Below are 25,716 nucleotides of genomic sequence, written 5' to 3' on the forward strand. Positions count from 1 at the left end.
GATGTGTTTCAAAAAAGCTGAAACTAAGGTGCAGGAAACAAAGTCTATGCACTTTAGCAAGCAGCAGGAAATATAATTGATTTTTAACTTTGGAACAAGAAGCTATTTGCATAAGAATTGCCTGTGAGGTAACGTTAATTGTGAATAGTGAAACACTAACAATAGGAAACACTTACCCAGATTATGTGGATATAACTATATTTCTAGTCTTTACAGTGAGATCCTTATTATTATTACCCCCAAAAAGTGGATACAATTATTCTTGGGCTCATAGAGTAAAGAGCATTAGAAGTGAGAGGGACCTTCAAAATCCAAGGTTGCAAAGTGATGGCAAAGAGGCTGTACGTATTCAAGTGTGTTTTGCTTCACCCATGTTATGTTGAAAAAAAAATGGAATTAGTAGTCAACGTTTACAAACTGGGAGATTTTACATTAAAAATCTGGACTTCTGACTTTTTTTGAAAAATCCAATCTGGCAACAACTGTGTCTAAATCCCTGCATGCCAATAATCTGTTGGACATAAGTAGAGATTGCACCTTGAAGATAGCATATGCTCACTCTCTAGTTTGCCAAGTCCTCCCCAATCCCACTCCAAACCTGTAAGAGCTCTGCTAGCCTTTGAGCTTGACACTTTGATTTAGAGGAAGACCTTTTGGAGACGTAAACAGAGGATCAGATATACTCAACCACTTGTCCTTGATGATATGGGCAAGTGCATTCATGGCAGAAGGCTCTGCTCTAAACTTGGATCACCCAGTCTCCACCCTCCACCAAAAGAACTTACATTTACCTTTGGTGGATTGGTGTGTTGTATAAAGTTTTTATCTCCCCTACATCTCCAAGGATTTGAGCTGCCTTAGAGATTACAGCAATAACAAAAGACAAAACAAAGAGGAGGAAAAGACTCAGAATTATTCAGAGCCTCAGCTCTATATTTTGTTCTTTATTGAGTTCTCACAACAACTCTTTGAAGGAGATATCAAAATAAATCTCTTCTAAACTTTTTTACTCAGATTTTATTTTCTGACAACAGATTTTTGTGTCTATTCCAATAGATTTCACAATTTCATAACAGTGGCCAAATTTAGGGCTTCTTTGTTGGAGTTACCTAATACCATTCACCCATCACATTAAGGATCATTATCTTGGACCTGATTTATGATTTGGGTTTTGTTTTGTTTTTAAAGTCCCATAAAAGGGCCCAATAATTTGACCACTGATCTAAGATTGTGAAATTTATTGGAATAAATACTGCAAGTCTGTTGTCAAAACAAATAGATGTCCTACTGTCATTTAATTTCCATTGTCCAAGACCATCCTATCTAACAAGATAGGTTTAACCTATCCTCTCTCACCTTCCTCAAATGGTTTAATTTCTTCCCTGGATCTCTCAAATAACACCATGTGCCAATAATTGCTTTTCTTGCCAATTTACTCTCACTTTCATCACTGATTACCAAGATGTTTCCATATTATTTTTGGCACCTTTAATTCCTATCTCAAGAACTTACGGAGGCTAACAGTTTTACTATTATTGTTTTGTTTATGTTTGTTTGCTTATTTGTTTTTGTTCTTATTTGTTTTGGTTTGATTTTTTTGGGGGGAGGGTTGATTTTGTTTTTGTTTTTGTTATTAAAAGGAAAAAAAAAGTGAATATTTTCCCTGGTAGCTCATAAGTTACCTCTCTCTCCTTTTCCTCTCCACAATAATGTGGAAATGTGATGTTGAAGTCTGAGTAACAGAGGATTTAAAAGAAGAAGGGATATTTGGAACAGTGGTTCTCAACTTAGGCTGCATATTTGAATAGTCGATTTTTAAAATACCGATGTCTGAGTCCCATCCCTAGAGATTTTTTTTTTTTAAATAGACCTGTAATTTGGCCAGAGTACCAAGACTTTTAAAAGCTCTGCAAGTGATTCTCAGATACAGCCAAAGTTGAGAACCACTATTTGAGAGGAAGGAGTACTTAAGGTGTACTTCAAGAGAAGGTAAGTCTCAGTCGGTGTAAAACTTGGATGTTTATGTCCCCGGAATGCTCACGATTGTGTACACTAAATGACATTTATCACGTTCTTCCTCCTACTGTTGTTATGGCTCGACATAGCTTATCTTCATAATGGAATCAGTAGCTTCTCAAAATAGGATCCCTCTCTTTCATATTTTTGTTTCTCTACTGTCAAAGTGCCTTATTCTTGTTTGATAAATGGTTGGTAAGTGGATGAATGGAATGAATAAATAAAGGCAATAAACAATGGAGAAGAAAAACTCTTAAGGATAGGAGAGGGATAGCAAAAAAAGTGGAAGCAAGTTAAAGATAATTTTGCTTTCCATGCAAATTGTTCAAGGAGCCTGGTGACTGCTCTTTTTAGATGCCAAAAACAATAATACCCACTAGCATTATTCCATTCAAATAGGGTTACTAGTTTGGGAAATTTTAAATGCATGGATCTAAAATGAGAATGAGAATATCTGTTTTTAGCTGGGGCTGTCATTTCAATTGTTAAATGGTTGGATGGATAAAAACAAATGAATTCCAGCATCTTGTACAATCTTGGTATATAGCAAGCAATGAATAAATGTTTAATGAATAAATGCATGTCTAAATGTTTTTAAAGGGCTATAAATCAGCAAATAAATACAATAATGGTTAGAAAATTTCACAATTATAAAATGTTCAAATGAAAATGGTAATAGCTTTGAGGACAAAAGTGCACGTCGTTTTCCACATTTGTACTTTCTGAGATGATTGTCATTATTTTGTCAGCACATCATCTAAACAATTTTTTTTTCTTGCAACCATGTGAAGAAACCTTATTGCCTTGATGATGATGAAAAGCTTTCCAGGGAGAAAAGAATAAGAGCTGGTAAAGGAACTCTCACTGTCAGCTTTGTCAATCTATCTATATTTTAGATACGGAGCAGTATGTAAAAAGATCACTTTTTCAGGAGGATTTAGACCTTTGATTATGGACATGTTGTTTATACAGAGTGGAGCCAAGAAGCCTCAACCCATGTCCCTGCCTCCCCACCTCCCCAAAAAAGTTAGTAAAAAGTGCTTTCCAGATGAGTCAGAATCAACTCGACAGCAACAGATTTGGTTCTTTTGTTTTTTTTTTGGAGGGGTTCCCTTTGAGCAAGGTGATGTTATTGAAGAAATTATCTATTACCAATTGGAAATAATCATTGCAACCTATTAAAAAAAAAAACCAAACCCGTTGCCATCGAGTTGATTCCGACTCATAGCGACCCTATAGGACAGAGTAGAACTGCCCCATAGAGTTTCCAAGGAGCACCTGTTGGATTTGAACTGCCAACCTTTTGGTTAGCAGCTTGTAGCTCTTAACCACTACACCACCAGGGTTTCCTTGCAGCCTATACTCTACCTATATACTGCCATCTTCAATGATCAGACCAAGTAAGAATGTTTTTAAGAATGCACCTCCCCCAGAGTAAATCCAAAAGAATGTGCAACTGTTGGCAATCAAACAGAAGGTCTCTTGATCTGTGGCATCATTGTTTTACTCATCTATGCAACAACAATTTCTTGAATACTAGTACGTACAAAGCACTACGCTAGGTGTTTTGTTCTGAACTAGACCTTGGTTTCCATTTTACAGCAAATTACCTCTAGTGATTGTTGCACAATGGTGAATATCAATACTTGAGTTGGCTTCACCTAAATACTCTGACCCAATAAAAATTCCCTAAAACCAAGGAACAGCCTCAAAAGGAAATGTGAATTTCTGATATTACAAATGAAGGAACATGGCAGAGTCAGTTCATGCCAGCAGCAGTTCAAAGGGGATACATAACTGGAGGGTGATGCTCCCCCAGAATGGTGCAAAGCATGGTCCAGCTAATACACGACCTTAGACACTTCAAAGCCATTGTGTAAATAGGGGTGGCATTAAAAATGCATATATAAAATTATGACTGTGTAATGCTCTGCAGCCCCTTTCTCCTCAGCCCCAAGTTAATTCAAGTCAGACACAAGTCATTTTTATCTTATGTCACTCTTTCACATTCCTGGACATCCTGCCAAAAACAGCTTGTAAGAGACAATTGCAGCCACAGTCCCTTTCTCAACAGTTTGTTCAGGACTGTTGCACTCCCTTCCTACTTGTTCCTTGTTTCCTGCATGCATCTCCCCACATTTTCCTTCTCCTAGCCTTTTATTCTGCCTACAAACAACCTATCCCAAGTCTGCCTCTATTTTTGGTTGCCTTTTGGCCTCTCTTGACCTTCTCATTTGACCTGCTAACTTTTTTCCTCCTCCTTTCCAACAACCACACTTGCTAAACCCTCCCTTGGTCTGGCAGCCTCTGCAGGTCTAGGAAAGAGATACCATTTCCAGCCTCTGCTCTGGAAGATGACTACCAGTACTTCATCCCCAAGCCCAGACATTATGACAGAACAAAATAATTTTACTCCTCAACCAAATGATCTACTTATGCATTCTGGATGGCCCATCAGGGAAGAGATGTGGAAATTGTCCTCTGTCCCACTAATTCATGACATAAAATAAGGCAATTTCTATTTTTAATTAAAGATTCTTTGTATATTGGCAATGTGTGTGGTGTGAAAGAAAATGACAACTCTGTTGTAAGATATCATCACTGTTTGTTTGCTGGGCTGTAGTAATGTGTGGCCTTTTGAGACCACAATTCTGATAACACAACATCGAGAAGTTCAGATCGTCATCCCTAAAGAGGCAAAAATCAAACACTAAAAATTTCCTTTCTAATTAGTCGGACAATTAAATCAGCTGGCTAGGTCAGGGTATTATAATTTACATAAGCCCATTTATGTGTGTGTTTGTTGTATACGTGAGAGAGAGGGACAGAGAGTAAGCTGGGGGCTAGGGGAGAGGTCCAGTAGAATTTTAAAAAGAAAGTATTTGCCATCTGTATTGTGTCTTACCTAGTTGTCTTCCTTGTAACTTTACTAGTCAGAATAGCCTTTGAAACTAAAACATGCATACCTCATTGCCATGCACAGTGACATTGCCATTGCCACTGTCATATTGAGCTCCTTGCAGGAAGAAATGGTGACCTGGTCAGCATTGTACCTTTAACAATAGCTCAGGGCTTGACACACAGTTATCTATCTCAGAGGAAATCTTAATGAAAGGGAACATGTGCCAAAATATCAAAGACCTCCAAAAATTCTTTCTTAGCATTGTTGACGTCTATCAATCCTTGGTTTAAAAATTAACCTCATGGGCAACTTCTTTATCAGAAAGTCTAGCAGTTTCAACCTTAGCTAGTAAGCCTGCCTCCTTTCCAGAGTAGAGCCCAGAAGATCAGATTTGATTCTCTCTAAGAATGTTTCATTTGTTGGTACAAGGAAGTTGCATTAATACACACGGCCAACGTTATACTAATAAGAATGTTGTTAGTTGCCACCAAGTTAGCGCCGACTCGTGGCAACCCTATGCACAACAGAACAAACTGGGCCATCTTCACAGTTGTTGGTATGCTCCAGTCTATTATTGCTGCCATTTATATTTTGAGTGCCTTCCAACCTAAGGGGCAGTGGCATCACTAGAGTGGTGCAGGGGGTGTGAACCGTACCAGGTGACACTGTCTGAGCGAGTGACACCAAAAAGACTGTCTATCAAATTTTTGTGCACTGCTTCAGCAGAAATTTATAATTTTTTATAAAAATATCCCTGTAGGATTTAGTAACTGTTTGTTAGCTATTGAATAAAGAGTTGGGCTCAGAAAAGTTAAGAGAATTTTCCATCATCACACATCTAATTTGTGGAACAGCTAAGATTAGAAGCCAGATTTCTTCGGCCCAAGCTGTTGGTCTTTCTTATCGAACCAAACAGATCTGTAAACCTTAGTTTTGGGTGTGTTAAGCCTCTGAGAAAAGGAGCCCAGGTGGCACAGACTGTTAAGGGCTTGGCTGCTGACCAAAGGGGTGGCAGTTTGAACCCACCCAGGGGCTCCACAATAGAAAGACCCGACAATCTGCTTTTGTAAAGATTAAACTCACTGCTGTCAAGTCAGTTCCGACGCCTAGTGACCCCATGTGACAGAGTAGAACTGCTCCACAGGGCTTCCAAGGCTGTAATCTTTACGGAAGCAGACGCCTGCATCTTTCTCCCACAGAGTGGCTGGTGTGTTCAAACTGCCAACCTTTCCTTTGGCAGATCAGCACTTAACCAGGGCTTCTATAGATAGTTCTAAAAAATACAAAAATTAATAGTAAAATGGCTACCATTTTAATATCAGAATCAAGAATTAGCCCTGTAATAACCTTCAGAGACAGCATTCCACACAAAATGTTTCTAGTCTAGTTTTGTGCATGCTAATAAGGATCATTTAATTCATGAATCTTTTGCACGTTGTTGATAATACCTTCGTAAAGAAAGATACTTGTGTCACCTAAGATTATATCAGTCAGGTTTCAATCAGAGAAACAGAACTGGTAGGAGAAATATAGAGAGATGTATTTGGCTTATGCAATTGTGGGGACTGGCTAAACAAGCTCAGAATTTATAGGGCTGGCAGGCTGGAAACCACAGGTACAGGCTGAAACTGTTGTCACCACACTGTCAGAAAGAAAAGATCACAAACTGGATGGAACTCCGTGGGCATGGGCCAAAGCTGTTGTCCACAAGCAGAATTTTTTTCTCTTAGGGAAGCCTCAGCCCTGCTTTTAAGACCTAACTGGTTACATAAGGAGTTGCTGGGTGGCACAAATGGTTAAGCACTTGACTACTAACCAAGAGATTGGAGGTTTGAGTCTACCCAGAGGCATCTTGGAAGAAAGGCCTACCAGTCTACTTCCAAGAGATCATAACCATTGAAAACCTTACAGAGCACAGTTCTACTCTGACGTGCATAGGGTCACCAGGAGTCAGAGATGACTTGATGGCAACTGGGTTTTGGTTTTTAACTGATTAAATGATGCCTACCCAGATTATCCAGGATAATCACATCTACATAATCTCTTACTAGTGACACCTAGATTAGTGTTTGAACAACGGGACTCTGGTTTACCAAGTTAGCACATCAAAAAGCCATCACAAGTACAAGAAAATGGTTGCTTTGCCTTCCACCAAAGTAAACGTAAAATAAACATTTAATGATTAATTGCTGACATATAGAACACATAGCCAATAATGATTGTAATGAAGACAGAGGTCTTCAGTACAACACAGAAGTCACCACTGAAGGTAGATAGCAAGCCCATGAACTTGAGCTTGCTTTTTCATGTACTGCAAATGTTGATCAGGAGAGTGATCCTTACACGTGCCTAAGTGTAAGATGAGTTCCTCCTCCCGCCCTCCCCCTAAAAAATCCCTCAAAGTCTCACATTGTAAGGAACCATCTTAACAACTTTATATGGAACAACAACCTAAAACTGACCTCCCAGTGCTAGTTTTTGATGCTCCTAGAAGTCACTCGATGGAATTGGTTATAAAAGGAGGCAAAGAAATTTGACAGATTTCCTCCGTTACGTTGGACGTTGTTAAAAAAAAAATAAAAGTACTAAAAATCACTTTAAGAAACAGTATAATATAGTAAAGCCATCACTAAGCAGTAAAAAGGCAAGCTACAAAGTGAGTAGAGATATTTGCAGTGCATACATCTGACAAAGAGCTTGTATCTGGAATATATAAACTACAAATTAAGACAAATCAACAGAAAAATGGGCAAAAAAACTTGAATGGACATTTCACAAAATAGGATATATAAATAAACCAATAAACATGAAAATATGCCTAACTTCACAAGGCTAGGGAAATGCAAATAAAAACTACCATGAAAGGCCACTGCACACCCACCTGAATGACTAGAAGTAAATCAGCAGATAATACCAAGTGTTGGCAAGGCCGCCTGGTAACCTGAACTATCATACTGCTGACAGGAGGGTAAACAGGCAGTGTCTGCTAAGGCTGAACCTCCACCCAACAATTTTACTCTAAGGTATGCCCAACAGAAGCAAGTGCAAATGTTCAAAAAGCCTGTATGAGAATGTTCATAGCAGTGTTATTCATAATAGCCAAAACCTAAAAACAACCCAATGGCCATCTACAGTAGAATGGCTAAATAAATTTGTACGGTAGAATATTGTACATTAATGAGAATGAACCTACTACAACTAGATATAGCAACATGGATGAATCTCAAACAATACTGAGTGAAAGAATCCAGATATTAGAAGTATATACTCTGAATCATTTTGTACCATTTTATATAAAGTTCCAAACCAGGCAAAACTCATCCATGGCATTAAAAGTCAGGGTGGTATTACCCATAGCAAGCAGGATGGGCCCAAGAGAGAAGTAATTGATGGGACTCTGGGGTAGTGGTGATTGGAGGGGGGCATGAGAGGGATTCTGGGATACTGGTGATGCTCTCTATCTTCACCTGGGTGCTGGTTACATGAGTATGTTCTCTTTGAAAATTCATCAGACTGTACATGTAAGATTTATGCACTTTTCCATATGTGTTATGCTTCAATAACATTTACATTAAAATGCATTAAATAATAGTAAAAAAAAATCCCTGTAGTTTGTTGTAACAACAAAATTTTTTGTAAGCCCAGCTTATATGTAGCAATATATCTACAAGGCTAAAACTCTATGATAATTTACTTTTTGAAAGTTCTAATGCACGCCCATCAAAGCTGTAATTATTACCCAATTACAATGACGCTTCAAATCATGTGGTTTCGTCTACATGCGCTAAAGGACTCGTTTTTTTCGTTGCTACTGTTTTTGCAGTTGCTGATTTTGTCAAACTTTTATTGTGTTTTAGCTACAATTTTGTAGTAATTAGTATTTGTGAACCTATAACAATAACTTTTTTGAGAATGAAGTAGTGATTAAAAGAAAAGAAGGAGAAAAATCACAAAAAGTCTTCTATTCAGTTACTAATAATGTTGTAATTCAATGTAGAAAGATTTTACAGAACAATTTTGTTGGTAGTATTCACATAATGTAAAAAATATTACATTTAAGCAATTTACAACTATATTTATCACATATTATTCTAATAATAAATTTACAGTATAACAATTATTGATTATATAACTATGATAACTAAATAGAGAAATTGACAGTTTAAAACATGAAGTGGGGAAAATGCTATATTTCTTGATACATGTTTAGAAATATAACTTAAATCTTAAATTCAGTTTTTTTTAATTTTACTGTTTTTTAATTTTCTTTAAAAAAATCACGGTCTTCCATATATATATCTTATATATATACATCTGAATTTAATGAAATCTTTAGGATTTAAGTTTGAATTATAGTTTAAAAAAAAATAGTGACACATTAAAAAGCAAAAAGCATTGATTTGATGATGTTATTCACAAGTTCATAGTTTTGAAGGCCAAGAAGGAAAGTTCTGATTTAGTCAAGATATTCACCCAGTGCCGAAATGCTTGTGTATTTTTTCCTGTTTATTTTTATGGTATTATTTCATTTATGAATATATTTCCATGTGAATTTGTCTACAACTTCTACATTATTTGGGCCATTATTGATTATGCAAACCTAATCCATTAATGTATTTCATGTAATGGTAAAGTTTAACATTAAAATGAACATAATTTTGGTATAGTTCTTAAACGTTTTTACTTTGAATTCTATTGTTTCCTTACCGAATTTTCACCTTAACCATATGAAACTATGTAAATGTAAATACGTTTAGACGGTGCATATGATGTTATAATTTAAGCTGTAATTTTAATTTTGCTAGTTGTTTATGTCACTGCTATTGCCATGACATTCAGTGGTATATGGAAATTACGATATATGAGTAACATTAGCACAAAAAACATTACTAAGGATTCTGTATGGTCTGGTACAGGAGGAGGTCCATGGATGGGGTGACACCATGAGTTACCGCACTGGGTAACACCAACCTTAGTGACACCACTGCTAAGGGGCTCATCTTCCAGCACTATATTGGACAATATTCTGTGGTGATTCATAGAGTTTTCACTGGCTAATTTTTAGAAGTAGATCGCCAGGCCTTTATTCCCAGTCTGTCTTAGTCTGGAAGCTCCACTGAAACCTGTCCACCATAGGTGACCCTGCTGGTATTTGAAATACCCGTGATGTATTGAAATATACCAGTGGCATAGCTTTTGGCATCATAGCAACACCCAAGCCACCAAAGTACAACAAAATTGACAGATGGGTGGTAGACTGATAAGAATAATGATGTGAAAATGAAAAAATAATGTTTTTCTGAAATATTAACTTCAAGAACAAAAGAAGGAGGGAGAGAAACAGTGAGGAAGATGGCTAAAAGATAGGAAACTTGTGGATCTTGGTGTTAGTCAAATTTTATCCAGGGGAGACACGCATGGAAGCTGCATAATTGCTAAGCAAAACTAACAAGGTCACAAGTTGTAATGGAAACGTATAAATAAATACTCTGGAACACTCCTTTCCTAAGAGTTTAGGAAGGAGTTGAAAACCAAACACCCCAGAGCATCTACATCTCATTACTGCCCAGACAGCTGCCCGCAGGACCAACAGGGAACCAGAGTTTAATCATGGCTTCACCGCTAGCTATTTGAAGAGCAGAAGTTGATCTAAGCATTTTCTGTAATTTCCCGGATCTCTATGATTCTCCTCTACTAACTACTTGCCTCACTCTTTCTACAGGAGTGTTTTAATACCTGCCTTGCCCTTTGAAAACCTGGGATAAATGTTTACTAGTAAAATGTAAAATGTTACTGCTACTGCCCAGTTTGGCATTGCATGAATGCCTTGCACGCAGGCTTCATCAGATGAATACAATAAAATCAAACAGAAAATGTTTCTAGTGGGATGTTTGTCAAATACACCAGCCAAACCAGTTAAAGAATTAGTAATACTGAAATGGCCTCTGGGGAGTATATCTACATAGCCTTTCCAGCATCCACTGGATTTCTGCGGACATTTCTGCAAGTTGTCTGTAAGCCAGCCCAGCAGCACTTCACACATTAGGTTATATTAGAGATTGAGAGTGTATGAGTAAAAAATATTATTATTCCTCGGTATTTGGCCACTTAGAAATTGCTCCTACCATTAGCAATACCTCCAAATCTGACTTTGAAATAGTAACTTACTTGATATACATCTTATGAGAAAACATTTGCGAAGTTTTAGGGGATTGAATAGGGAAATCAAAAACAAGTTTATCTATTTTGTTGAAGTTTCTAGCCAAGAAATCACTTAAGAAAACCACACAGTCATTCTCGAATAAAAATGCCTTCTGGGTTGTGAAATCCCAAACTAAAAGCTATTCGGACTTGGAATGAAAATGAAGAAAACATGTCTGAGTTTGGAATTTAGTTGTAACTCCATCCTACTTTGTAAAAAAAACCACATTGGGATTTCTTAACGAGTTGTTTTAGATATAGTACTGACCATAGTGTTTGAGTAGGAAAAAAAAAAAAGAAAAACAACTTTACCATGTGTATTCTTGTGAGTATTGGGATTTCCTAAGTAAATAAAAAAAAAAAAAAAATCTATGTTCTTTGAGCTATTGTGAAGCCCAACTTGTGTTATCAGCCAAGAGAGTCCCTTGGGTTCCCTTTGTAATAAGTTTCACAGTAATTAATGATGCTGCCAGCAAAACCACTTGAGTATGAGGTCATCTCATGAATGAAAGGAAAAATAATTTCTGTGTCTCCTGCTCCTCCAGAAATCACTTGAGGAAATTTATAAGATACCCTACTAAGGAAGTTGCTTCCCAACAAACACTCTGATCCCAATTGTCTCCTCTGTGATACTCTGTGCAGCCAGAACAGGCAGCTGTTATTATTGGAACGGGAGAAAATAATGTTCTGTTAAGCATCTTTTATATGCTAAGCATGGAAATGACTACTTTATAGTTACAATCTTAAATCCTGACAATTCTGACTAGTGTCATTGTTCCCATTTTACAAGTAAGAAAACTGAGGCAGCAGAATCAGGCTGCAATCCCAGATTTACTGGACTCAGCAGCCTGAAATCTTTCCTATACCATGCTGCTATGGAAGTTTATCTTAACATTTCCCCCATAGTTCCTAATGACATCATAATTGTTGCCTGTCAAACGTGGCTTCTACTGACATTTACAGTTCAGATTCAAGCGAAGAATTTGACAGGATTGTATGTACAGAAACTTTTCAAAGGAAGTCGCACTGACAGAACCAGAATATTTATTCTCTTCCCCTCTTTTAAGTCAAATTATAGCCAACTGTTTTTGCAAAAGGAAAATGAGGCTGACACAGCCTCAGATAACACCACAAGAGAAGGAAAGTTTTTATTTCAGTCATCCACATTTTAAAAAGCTTAAACCGGTATCCATTTCCTGTTCTGATGAAATAATTAAGCACAATTTGATCCTCCACTCAAAATAACTACTAACTATGCTTCATGTGGAGTCCTCATAACTTGTACCATTATTTTACATTGTTTTTCATATAATGAAGGTTTGGGAATCTTTGTTGGGAGCAAATTGTAATAACTCTTTTTTTCATGTTTTTAGAAGTAGTTGTCATCTCCCTGTCACCACCTGTCTTCGTTTTTATTATTGAGAGTGTTACTAATCTTTAAACATAATAAAAAAAAAAAAAAACTTCTCATGGTAAAATATAATATGAATATAGAAAACCACATAAAACAAATGTATAGCTTAATGAGTTATGATAAGGCAAACACCCTTTAACCACCACCCAAATGAATAAATGGAATTTTGCCTGCCACTACAGAACTCATCTACATGTCCCATCCAGTCACAAACCCCTCCTTTCTCTCCAAATTAACCACTATCCTGAATTTTATGTTATTCACGTCTTTGAATTCCTGGTTTAGATTTTTATCACCCAGGAGTGCATCCTTTATCACTACAGTTTGGTTTTCCCTATTTTTTAGTTTTTCAATACGTCTTTTTTTCTCCCTTATAGTTAGTTCTACAGTTAAATATGTATGCCTGCTTAGCACCAGTTCTGTGTCAATGCCTGTCTACTCGTTGCCTGAAGCTTGTTTACTGTAAATTCCCCAAGAAAGGTAGGTGGGAACAATGTTCTGTGAGCTATGGAATATATCTTGGGGATTTTTCAGATCCATCAGGACCCTATTGCTTCCCTTTGCTTCCTCCTGTACAATTGCTAATACTTCATAAATGACGTGGCTTTTGAGGGTTTGTCCTATGCACTCATATTCTGGGGTTCATGGGGATATCTTGTCACCTAATTTTGGTTTAGATGTTGTTCACGAGTTTTTGTTTTTGCGCTCTAGATGCTCTGCATGGAGAATTAAAGGAGATTTGTAAAACTATGTCACTGCTATCATCCCAGAACCCTCCCTATTTATTTTTTATCTTTACGTCTCAAGGAGATTTCTATAACAATTTGATGGACTGAATAAGAGCAAGGTTAGCTATGTTGTTGTCGTTGTTGGCTGACACCAGGTCAGTCCCCTACTCGTGGCAACTCCATGCACAATGAGATCAGACCATGTGAGCCATGAGGTTTTCATTGGCTGATTTTCAGATCACCAGACCTTTCTTCCTAGTCTGTCTTAGTCTGGAAGCTCTTCTGAACCCCGTTCTGTATCATAGCAACACTAAAGCCTCCACTGACAGACAAGTGGTGGCTGCATCTGAGGAGCATTGATCAAGAATGGGACCCTGCTCTCCCACATCTCCCACACTGAAGGCAAGAATTCTAATACTGAACCACCACTGCCCTCACGCTGGATATGAGAAAGGTTAACTTTGGTTTTTTGGTTTTTGTTTTGAGATATTAATGCTCACCTAAAAATGGCATGGAATTTTTATTATCATAAATGAAGGCAATGTAAATGAGTAGCCATAGTACAACTAAAACTAAAAAGATAATGACTTTTTAAAGCACAGGGCCAGCAATTTTAGCAAGAATCATTTACAAAAACTGTAAGCACTTCCCCCAGAAACAAGGCAATAATAATTACTAATATCTAAAATTTTCATGATTTAAAATTATGTAAATTTTTTTTTTATTTTAGCTAGGAGAGCATTTTTCATTTTGAAATATATAAAATAAAAATAGCATATGAGTATTGTGATTTAGATCCAGTGGAGCAAGTAATAATGCTCTAAAAAAGGCATCTTTGCATAATGCAAAGAGAAGAGCTTGTAACAAGTCAAGATTGAAGACTGTAGGTTTTTACACATAGCACATCATTTCATATATGAAACACTTCTTAAAAGAAAGATAAAATATTACAGATGAATCCAGCATGATTTTCCCAGTGGATCCATTAACCAAAAAACTGTAAAATCTAACACCAAGGATATAAAGAAAAAGTCCAGCAAAAACAATATTGAAGCATTCCATAAACACGGAAAGATTCTAATTTGTCCTAAAACACTACTAATACCATTACTGGCCATCTAGATTTGGGTAAATCTAGGGAATCAGTGTTCAGTTCAACCCCATGAAATATTCTCTAAAAATCATGATTTAATGCATAAGTTTTTAACAACCCCTTGAAAAGACAAGAAAAACGTTAAATGTTGAGAATGGCATGAAATAACTGTTTGTGAAAAATAGCATCTTTGGCAAAAGCAGGATTACTTGTATAGTTTTCAATTATCTGCCCCAATACAATACAAAGTAAGTCTATACCACTGAATTAAGAAGCTATGTTGAACCTGCCTCTTCAATTTTAGAAGAATCTGGGCCTGCACCTTCGATTTAGCCATAGCAAGTCTAGGTAATCCGCTTGTCTTGTTGCATTGCTTAGAGCAACATTAGTATCTGACTTTAATAAGAGATACATGTGAATACTTCTTACATCACTAAAACCTCAATGCTGGGCTTTAAAAAATAGTTTCTACACAGGCCGAAGAATAATATTTGCAATTCTTTCCGCTGTGTTATCTTGGAGATTTGGATTTGGGAAGGATAAGTGGGGGCTTAGAGTCATAGACAATCAGCAGCAGCTCTCTTGGCATGATTTATTTCTATAAGGAGACAGGAAAGTAGACCAGATGACGTTTCTAGGACTTTCCAAGTTTATGTTATAACTATTAGGAGAATGTTTTGTTACTGGAATTGGTTAGCTCCTTTCCTGGGATTTATCACGATGTGTAAGTATAGACTTTTAGACTGCGTGCCCCATACTGTGCCTAAGACACTCTAGGGATAAAAAGTGTTTATCGTCCTCTGCCAGTTAGCTCAGAGGGCCGAAGAACTGCTCTGATGAAGCCAAGTCACAGGTCCTATCCCTGTAGAAGCCAGCTAATGACAAAGAAAAGATCTGCTCCTGGCTAAACCTTGCAACTTGAATCTTAGCCAGCTCTTGACTACAGCAAAACTCAATCAGTTTACCCTTGATAATAAGAGGAATCAGGAAAAAGATGGTAGGTGGATCAATGCAAAATCATCACCACGTTTTAAAAGAAAATCTAAATTGTCATTTCATACTGACAGTGTCGACAACATCTTCTTAGTTAGAAAATATTACACGTTACAACTTGATGAAATTACTGTTTTTGTCTCCTTCAGTCCTTTCCTACATGTTGATTATTCTTGGAATGCCTAAACTGACAGTAGTCTGGATGTGTATTATGTATGGGTTACGGAGTGACATGAAAGGAGTGCTGGTGGCACTGTGGTTAATGCCCTCAACTGCTAACAGAAAAGTCGGTGGTTCGAAACCAACAGCAACTCCATGGGAGAAATATGTGGCAGTTTGCTTCCGTAAAGATTTACAGCCTTGGAAACCCTACGGGGTCGCTATGAGTCGTAATCTACTCAGTGGCAGTGGGTTTGATTTGGTTTTTTCGAGTGACATGAACTTCATAAAGAACATGTATTTCTTGGCCACAGTCATTGAAATATAATGGATTGCCTGACTCATACTTGAAATGAGTTGCAGCAGGCTATATATACTCCACCTTTCCCTCGGTCTCTTTCCAGTTCATGGCCTCATATGGATGGCTCTGTAACCTTCAGTGAAAAACATACCATGCTTTCCATCTTAAACTTAAATGAGGAAAACAGAGAAAAATAGCTAGTTTCATTCTCAATCCCAGAGAACAGGGAAGAAATTGCACTTTTGCTCATTAAGAAAAATATCTCCAGATGTGGGAAGAGGTTACAGGTTGCTACTGTATTCCCAAGAGAGGAGTGGGGAGAGAAGTGTTAAGTGTTCCATCCCTTCCCACCCTGCTAAAACTACCCTTTACCACATACCGTAAGAAAATGGAGGCGCATAAAAATCACCCCTTCCTCTGCTTCTGCTCATTTCATCAATATTTATCGAGTCCCTGCTTTAGGACTGGCACTAGGCTACGTAAGGAGAAGAAAGCAAAAATCCTGGCTTTGCACTAAAAAAAAGGGTAAAATCTAGAAAAGGAGACAGAATTGTGTATTGATATATTTAAATGATTAGACATATGAGACCTCTTTAAAAATTGTGATTATCTTCACAAAACACCCAACAATGTCAGTTCCTATGGAGTGAAATAAAAAGTGCTAATTGAAGTTCGAAGTGGAGGAGTAAATATTGGGTGTTCAGGAAAATGAGAAGGAAGGAGAGTTCTAAGGAGCGTCTCCAATGTATCAGACATAGACATTCGTCTTTATTCTCACAAGTCTTTGAAGTATATATTGTTCCATTTTGCATATATATAAATTGAGGCTCAGAAATGACAGATAATTTGTCCAATATTATATAGTTAGTGAATCATAAATTAAGAATGTCTAGAGTCTAAAAGCCACGATTCTAAAGGATTCTGATTGTGAAAGATTGGGCAGTGTTTCCTTTCAACAACAGCAACATGTCCTTTCACTATAGTTAGTTAATGTCTTGATCAAATCACTTAGAATTGTAGACACTTTCATACTAGAGGAACCTTAGCTATCTTCTAGAATTTCCTGAAGTTCCAAGACAATATCAGAATTCTAAGAGAAGCTCTGATAAAAGTGGGCCAAGTAAGATTAAGAAAAAAATGCAAATTATAATTTCCCTTTTGAAGAGTCACTATACCAAAAACAAAACAAATAAACAAACCCATTGCCATCAAGTCGATCCCAATTATGGTGACCCTATAGGACAGCGTAGAACTGCCCCATAGGGTTTCCAAGGAGCGACTGGTGGATTCAAACTGCCAACCTTTTGGTTAGCAGCCGAACACTTAACCGCTGCACCACCAGGGCTCCGAGTCACTATAACCACAGCATATTAACTCTCAAAAAATCCTACAGGCCTGTGCAAAATTTTTAACTCAACATTCCCAAATTTGTATTTGACCACGCAACCTTTTTAGCAAATAACTCCTGTTAACTTACTACATACACAATTTAGAAACAGCTGAGCTTATTCGATTTCTTGATTTTACATAGAGAGGGGCAAAAATTATTTTCCGAAGGCTAGTTGTGAAACTGGGACATTAATTTATGATATACCATTGACTGCCAAAAGAACGCACAAATCTGTCTTGGAAGAAGTACAGCCAGGATGCTCCTTAGAAGCAAGGATGGCGAGACTACGTCTCACATACTTCAGACATGTTATCAGTCCCTGGAGAAGGACATCATGCTTGGTAAAGTAGAGGGTCAGCAAAAAAGAGGAAGACCCTCAACAAGATGGATTGACACAGTGGACTCAAGCATAACAACAATTGTGAGGATGGCACAGGACTGGCAGTGTTTTGCTCTGTTGTACATGGGGTTGCTATGAGTCAGAACCCATTCAATGGAACCTAACAACAACAACAACAACATTCACTCTGTCACATGGGGTCACTATGAGTTGACTTGACAGCACCTAACAACAACCACCTTCACTCTTTATATGATAAAAGATCCTCATCCGTGCTTAGGGCTTTGCACGTAGTAGGTGATCAATACCATCAAGCTCAAAATCAAACTAATTCATATCCAGGGAAAGAGGCATGTTTTTCAATGCCTCCAAATCCTCACATAAAACAATCACAGCAACTAGATAGAAGAGCCAAAAAAAAAAAAGGAAAACATTTACAAGAGAGATAAAAGAAAAAGTATCCTCGCAAACCCCAAAATATGAACTGATAAGGACATATCACCAACATTCACAAGACTGGTATGGTATTGATGTCCATGTTGGAGAAAAAAGAAGGAATCACAAGGCATCTTAAAGACCTAAGAAAAATACAGCCCTACAGTGACCGATTGGTATTCACTGGAAAGTTTGGCAAGTCAATTTGAAAAGAGAAGCTAAAACAGGGAGAGGTTTTTGTTCACTCTAAAAGAAGTGAATTCAAGTACCAATAAAGACTGATGGAGCAGTAGCAGCCTAGCTCTGTGTCAAATTCCCTAAATTCTTCAAACAAAAAAATTATAATGAGGAGAAAGGGGTAGAAGGGAAACTTGTAGATTAGAAGACTAAATAAAATATAAATTAAACATAACTTTTTTAATGAGTAAGGTTAAACATAGCGTCTGTTATTGTTGTTAGGTGCCATCAAGTCAATTCCAACTCACAGGGACCCTATGTACAACAGAATGAAGCACTGCCTGGTCTTGCGCCATCCTCACAATCATTGCTATATTTGAGTCCATTGTTGCAATTATTGTGTCAATCCATCTTGTTGAGGGTCTTCCTCCTTTTCGCTGACCCTCTAGTTTACCAAGCACGAAATCTTTCTCCAGGGACTGATCCCTCCTGATAACATGTCCAAAGTATGTGAGACGAAGTCTCACTATCCTCACTTCTAAGGTGCATTCTGGCTGTACTTCCTCCAGGATAGATTTGTTCGTTCTTCTGGCAGTCCATGGTATACTCAATAATCTTCTTCAAGCCCATGATTCAAAGACATCAGTTCTTCTTCAGTCTTTCTTAGTCACTGTCCAGCTTTCACATGCTTATGAGGCAATTGAAAATATCATGGCTTGGGTCAGTCTCACTTTTTTAAAGTGTTAAAAAGCAAAGTGACATCTTTGCTTTTTAACACTTGAAAGAGGCCTTTTGCAGATTTGCCCAATGCAATATGCTGTTTGATTTCTTGACTAGTGCTTCCGTGGGCATTCATTGTGGATCCAAGTAAAATCAAATTTGTGACAACTTCAATATTCTCTCCATTTATCATGATGTTGTTTATAAGTCCAGTTGTGAGGATTTTTGTTTTCTCTATGTTGAGGTGTAATAATCCATACTGAAGGCTGTAGTCTTTGATCTTCATCAGTAAGGACTTCAAGTTCTCATCACTTTCAGCAAGCAAGGCTGTGTCATCTGCATATCACAGGTTGTTAATGAGTCTTCCTCCAATCCTGATGCCATGTTCTTCTTCATATAGTCCACCTTCTGGGATTATTTGCTAAGCATACAGATTGAATAAATATGGTGAAAGGATACAACCCTGACACACACCTTTCCTGATTTTAGACCATGCAGTATCCCTTTGTTCTGTTTGAACGACTGCTTCTTGTTCTATATACAGGTTCCTCATGAGCACAAATAACTGTTCTGGAATTCCCATTCTTTGCAATGTTATTCATGATTTATGAGCCACACAGTCAAACACCTTTGCATAGTCAATAAAACAAGGGTAAACATCTTTCTTGTATTCTCTGCTTTCAGCCAAGATCTACCTGATATCAGAAATGATATCTGTCCTTCCACATCCTTTTCTGAATCCAGCCTGAATTTCTGGCAGTTCTTTGTTGATGTACTGCTGCAACCATTTTTAAATTATCTTCAACAGAATTTTACTTGTGTGCAATATTAATGATATTGTTTGATAATTTCTGCACTCTGTTGGATAACCTTTCTTTGGAATGGGTGCATAGATGGATCCTCCCAGTCAGTTGACCAGGTAACTGTCTTCCAAATTTCTTGGTATAGACGAGTGAGCACCTCTAGCGTTGCATCCATTTGTTGAAACATCTCAGTCGGTATTCCATCAATTCCTGGAGCCTTGTTTTTTGTCTTGTTTTTGCAGCTTGGATTTCTTCCTTTAGTGCCATCAGTTCTTGATCATATGCTACCTCCTGAAATGGTTGAACGTCAACCAAATCTTTTCACTACAGTGACTCTGTGTATTTCTTCCATCTTCTTTTGATGCTTCTTGTGTTGTTCAATATTTTGCCCATAGAATCCTTCAATATTTCCACTCGAGGCTTGAATTTTTTCTTCAGTTCTTTCAGCTTGAGAAATGCTGAGCATGTTCTTCACTTTTGGTTTTTTAACTCCAGGTCTTTGCACATTTCATTATAATACTTTACTTTGTCTTCTCAAGCTGTCCTTTGAGATCTTCTGTTCAGCTCTTTTACTTCACCATTTCTTCCATTCGCTTTTAGCTACTCTGTGTTCAAGAGCAAGTTTCAGAGTCTCTTCTGACATCCATTTTGGACTTTTTCTTTCTTTCCTGTCTTTCTAATGACCTTTTGCTTTCTTCCTGTATAATGTCTTGATGTCATCCTACAACTTATCTAGCCTTCAGTAATTAGTGTTCACTGGGTCAAATCTATTCTTGACATTGTCTCTAAATTCAAGTGGGATATACTCAAGTTTGTACTTTGACCCTTGTGCACTAGTTTTATTAATTTCTTCAGCTCCAACTTGAACTTGCATATGAGCAATTGATGGTCGGTTCCACAGTCGGCCCCTGGCCTTGTTCTGACTGATGATATTGAGATTCTCCATCATCTCTTCCCACAGATGTAGTGGATTTGATTCCTGTGTATTCCATCCAGTGAGGTTCACCTGTATAGTCACTGTTCATGTGGTTGAAAAAGGTATTTGCAATGAAGAAGTCGTTGGTCTAACAGAATTCTATCATGTGATCTCTAGCCTCATTTCTATTACCAAGGCTATATTTTCCAACTACTGATCTTTCTTCTTTGTTTCCAACTTTCACATTCCAATTACCAGTAATTATCAATGCATCTTCTTTGCATGTTTGATTCATTTCAGACAGCAGAAGTTGGTAAATTCTTGAATTTCTTCATATTTGGCATTAGTAGTGGGTGTGTACATTTGAATAGTAGTCGTATTAACTGGTCTTCCTTGTAGGCCTATGGATAATATCCTATCACTGACAGCATTGTACTTCAGGATAAAAATCTTGGCGTGTTCTTTTTGACGATGAATGTTATGCCATTCCTCTTCAAGTTGTCATTCCCAGCATAGTAGACCATATGATTGTCTGATTCAGCATGGCCAATACCAGTCCATTTCAGCTCACTAACGCCTAAGATATCCATCTTTATGCATTCCATTTCACTTTTGACAACTTCCAATTTTCCTAGATTCATACTTCATACATTCCACATTCTAATCATTAATGGATGTTTGCACCTGTTTCTTCTCATTTGATGAGTTGTGCCACATCAGCAAATGAAGGTCCTGAAAGCTTTGCTCCATCCACGTCATTAAGGTCAACTCTACTTTGAGGAGGCAGCTCTTCCCCAGTCATATTTTGAGTGTCTTCCAATCTGAGGGCTCATCTTCTGGTACTATATCAGACAATGTTCTGCTGTTATTCGTAAGGTTTTCACCAGCCAGTTTTTTCAGAAGTAAATTTCCAGGTCTTTCTTCTTAGTCTGTCTTAGTCTGGAAGCTCTGTTGAAACCTTTCCACCAGGGAGGACCTTGCTGGTACTTGAAATATCGGTGGCATAGCTTCCAGCATCACAGCAACATGCAAACCACAACAGTACAACAGACTGACAGATGAGTGGTGGAACATAATGTCTAGGGATACACATATGGGTGATACAACTATGAAGTACAAAGAAATAATAACTGTCAGAGAGAGGGGATTGTGACTGGGACAGGACACATGGAAGGCACATGGCGGGCTTCTAGGATGATTGGTAAAGTTGTACCAGCCAGTGGTAGCTACAAGAATAAAATTAAAAATTCATCATGCTATTTAAAAAACAGCCTACAATCACGTGTTCACTTCTTTATGAACTCTGTAGTAATGTTTAAATGTATTATTTTGCTCAGAGGAGATGAGAAATGAGGAGATTCTATTTCTGAAATGGCCATTTTGGACAAAGAATGGTCAGACCCTCTTCCAAGCTCCTAGTCATTATGTTAATTACTTCATAAAATGAAAAGTTTCCGTTGCCCTCATGTATCAAGTTCATTCTGACACATTTCCTCTGGCATAGTGACAGCCTGTTTAAATATGTGTTTCTTGTATTTTACAGACATACTTGGCAAGTGCAAGACAAAATCGACGCAAACAATGTCGCTTATACAACTGGGAAGTTAAGCTTTCATACTGATTATCCAGCTCTTCATCATCCACCTGGGGTAAGGTGAGCCTCAAGATATTTTCCACAAGGCAAGCCAAGGACCAATATTTTTATCTATTTGTATTTTGAGTCTAGAAGATTATATGTTCCATTAGCTAATGTGTCTTATGAGGATTTTCTTTCTCTAAACAATCCAAATTTGCGAAATCTCTTTACCTAAATCCTCACATTCCAAAGGGATAAAAGATTTTTATGCATTTTTAAAATATTTATTTCTTCCTGGAAGTAATTATTGGCACCTTTCAGTTTGCCAAGAGAGATTTCATTACAGCAGTACACTTTGGGGTCTCTTTGCACATATACCACTTCCAAGAGAGGTAAAGAGAAAATAAAATCCCAGAGCACAATGTTGGGCTTTCGTACAAAGTCACATGGTCATCATTTGTTATCAGTTAGCTATTGCAGCATAAACACCTACTCTATAACTTAATGGCTTAAAACAACAGCATTTTCTTTGCTCATGTTTTCATAATTTGGGCTAAGTTCAGCTGGGCAGTTCTTCTAGTCTGTGTTCGTATACCTGCAGTCAACTGCTGAATAGGATAAGGACTGGTTGGCCTATTTTGACTTCTGCTGAGATGGCTTGTTTCTGCTCCACACAGTCTATCATTCTCCAGCAGGCTAGCTTAGGCTTTGTGCACATAGCAGCTTGCAGAGTTTCCAGAGAGTCAGCCAAAGTATGCAAGGTCTCCGAAGGACTAGGCTAAGAATCAGCCCAATATTACTTCTGCAATGTTTATTGGTCAAAGCAAGTCACAAATCTGGCTCAGATTCAGTAGGTGGAGCAATAGACTCCATATCTTGTGGGAGGAGCTACAAAGATACATTACAAAGGGGTATGAATACAAGAAAGAGAAAAACCCATGTACCATCCCATCTATTAGGTTCCTCCTCAAGGAGAGAGATGCTGTGTGTGGAGCGACTAATTCCACTGGAGAATCCCATTACATATTTATAAAGTTGGCATATTTCTTTAAACCAGCTACATTTTTACAAAATCATCGTTTTGTTAAACCAGAAAGTAAATGATCAGGGAATTTACTTTTTAAAAGATATTTTGTCTCTATTTTTAGAGCTAAACTGTCTAAACGAAATAACCAAACACAAATCTCTATCTTCAAAAGTAAGTGGAAAATCTGGGCAATGCTCTAGTTAATGAAGGAGAACTAGACCAAAGCCAAAAATTAGTCTTTTTTTTCATCATGTTGACTGATGTTTTCTTATCGGTATGTTTTCTCCGTGCCCCTGCTGTTACCCATTGTTCTTGCCAGTATTAGCTAAACTAGTCTAGTTTTTGGCTTCACATGTTTTAAATTATTTTGTTGATTGTGAAACATCACATGATTTCTTTGAACTAAATGATGACAGTGAAATGAACCCTATAGTCAACTTTTTGGGTGGGGATGGGGGCGGGGGAACGCAATGTGATTTATTTTAAATATGGTCCAGAGATTTTCTAAAACCCCAGGGTCAACAGCCAAACTAATCATCTCAGCGAATCTGTCAAAGACAGGTTGGAGAAAAAAAGCAAGTGCATATCATTTTAAACCATATTTCTCATTTCTTTTTCACAGGTTCAGTTTCTGCACTGCATAAAGCAAACAGTCACTGGAGGTGATTCAGAAATTGTCGATGGGTTTAATGTATGCCGAAAGCTCAAGGAAAAAAATCCTCAGGCATTCCAGATTTTGTCCTCCACCTTTGTGGTCTTTGCAGACATTGGAGTGGATTATTGTGATTTCTCTGTACAATCCAAGCACAAAATTATAGAGTAAGTGTTATTTATAAATTTGTCATAGCAATAAAAAAGTTGACAGAAAAAAAACTCTGTTAACCTAAAGCTTAAACAGCAAAGAGCTTCGATTAACCCCAGAGCATTATTTTTCATTAACTCTTTAACCCAATTTTAGAATGACAGAGAAAAAAAAAAGAAACTTTTTACCATAAAACAATTCTTTATCAAATCACATGAAGTCTCCAATTTCTCTCAGTCTAAGAGGAGGTGATACGAAGACTTCATGTAAACTTCATTTTTTAACGCATTTTATTTTTTAGAGAAGTTTTAGGTTCACAGAAGAAAATGTGCAGAAAATACAGAGAGTTCCCATATATGCCCTCATCCCTGCACACACTGTTTCTCCTATTATTAATATATTTCATCCCTATGGTACAATTGCTATAATTCATGAACTAATATAGACTATTATTAACTAAAGTCCATAGTTTACATTAGGGATCACTCTTCATGTTGTACAGTCCGATGGGCTTTAACAAACGTGTGATGTCATGTGTCTACCATCGCAGTATTATACAGAATAGTGTCACTGCCCCCAAAATGCCTCATGCTTCTCCTATTCTTCCTTTCCTTCTCCCCTCTCCCTGAACCACTGGCAACCATGGATCTGTTTCTATCTCTATAGTTTTGCCTTCCCAGAATGTTATATAGGTAAAATCATACAGTATGTCATTTTTTTGGACTGGCTTTTTTTCGCTTAGCAATATACATTTATGATTCCTCTATGTTTTTTCATAGTTTGACAGCTCATTTCTTCTTATCACTGAATAATACTCCATTGTATGGATGCATTTATGGAGTATTATCTACCCATTCACCTATTGAAGGACATCTTGGTTGCTTCCAGTTTTGGGTAGTTATAAAACAAACCTGCTATAAAAATTCCTATGCAGGTTTTTATGTGGATATACATTTTCTACACTTAGTTTTCAAAATATAAGTTCTACATACTTGTAATCAATGTAATTTCACTAGTCAGAATTCTTAGAAGTGAAAAAGTCTAACTCAAATTAGGTAAAGCCAGGGGATAATCAATGTCATCTGGAATTGGTCTCTTTTTTTCTTACCTTTTAGTTTTGCCATTCTCTGTGTTGGATTCATTCTCAAAAATAGTCAACAGAAGCTCCAAGTTGACATTATCTTTACAGCTGGTAATCACAGCTGAAGGAGAACACTTATTTCCCAGTAGCTCCAACAAGGCTAGATGACTCACTACCCAAGCTATGTCCATATCTATTCTTGAGGTCATCACCATGGCCAAGGATTGGAGAATTCTAACTGGCCATGCCTGGATCACATATTTATCTCTGGGCCTCTGCAGCAGGATTAGCCCCAACAGAGCCACATGAACTGAAAAGGAAACAAAAATGTCTCCCTGAAAAAATGCTAAGCCAACAAAAATTATACATTCTTTGCATAGTGCATTCTGGGTTCTATCTTTTTCATCATGATTTTTCCAAATACCTACAAAGGCCACAAGGTCTTTTATTTGAAAATTAGTTTACATTGTGTTCCTAGGACATGGTTCATTTAATCAGACCTCAGTTAATGAATTTTTGGAGTGTTTCCAATTTCAGAATTGAGTTTATATTCTTCTTTTTAAGAGAAATAGCCAAAAAATACGAAAATAAAATCATCTAGTAGATAATCAAATCCCCAGAATTTGAATTCGGCCCTCTCAT

At 37.3% G+C, this 25,716-nt stretch overlaps 1 protein-coding gene across 3 annotated transcripts in view; it reads left to right on the forward strand.

Moving 5' to 3' along the window:
* BBOX1 (gamma-butyrobetaine hydroxylase 1) overlaps positions 1 to 25,716 on the forward strand; it is a 70,248-nt gene that overhangs the window by 39,567 nt on the left and 4,965 nt on the right. For all 3 annotated transcript variants that reach the window (XM_004369728.2, XM_012557375.2, XM_012557377.1), the window contains 2 exons: positions 22,132 to 22,237; positions 23,814 to 24,010. In XM_004369728.2, coding sequence (XP_004369785.1) covers positions 22,132 to 22,237; positions 23,814 to 24,010 — 303 coding nt within the window. The remainder of the gene's footprint in view (positions 1 to 22,131; positions 22,238 to 23,813; positions 24,011 to 25,716) is intronic.

This window comes from Trichechus manatus, unplaced genomic scaffold, assembly GCF_000243295.1.
Source record: "Trichechus manatus latirostris isolate Lorelei unplaced genomic scaffold, TriManLat1.0 scaffold00006, whole genome shotgun sequence".
Taxonomy (NCBI): Eukaryota; Metazoa; Chordata; class Mammalia; order Sirenia; family Trichechidae; genus Trichechus; species Trichechus manatus.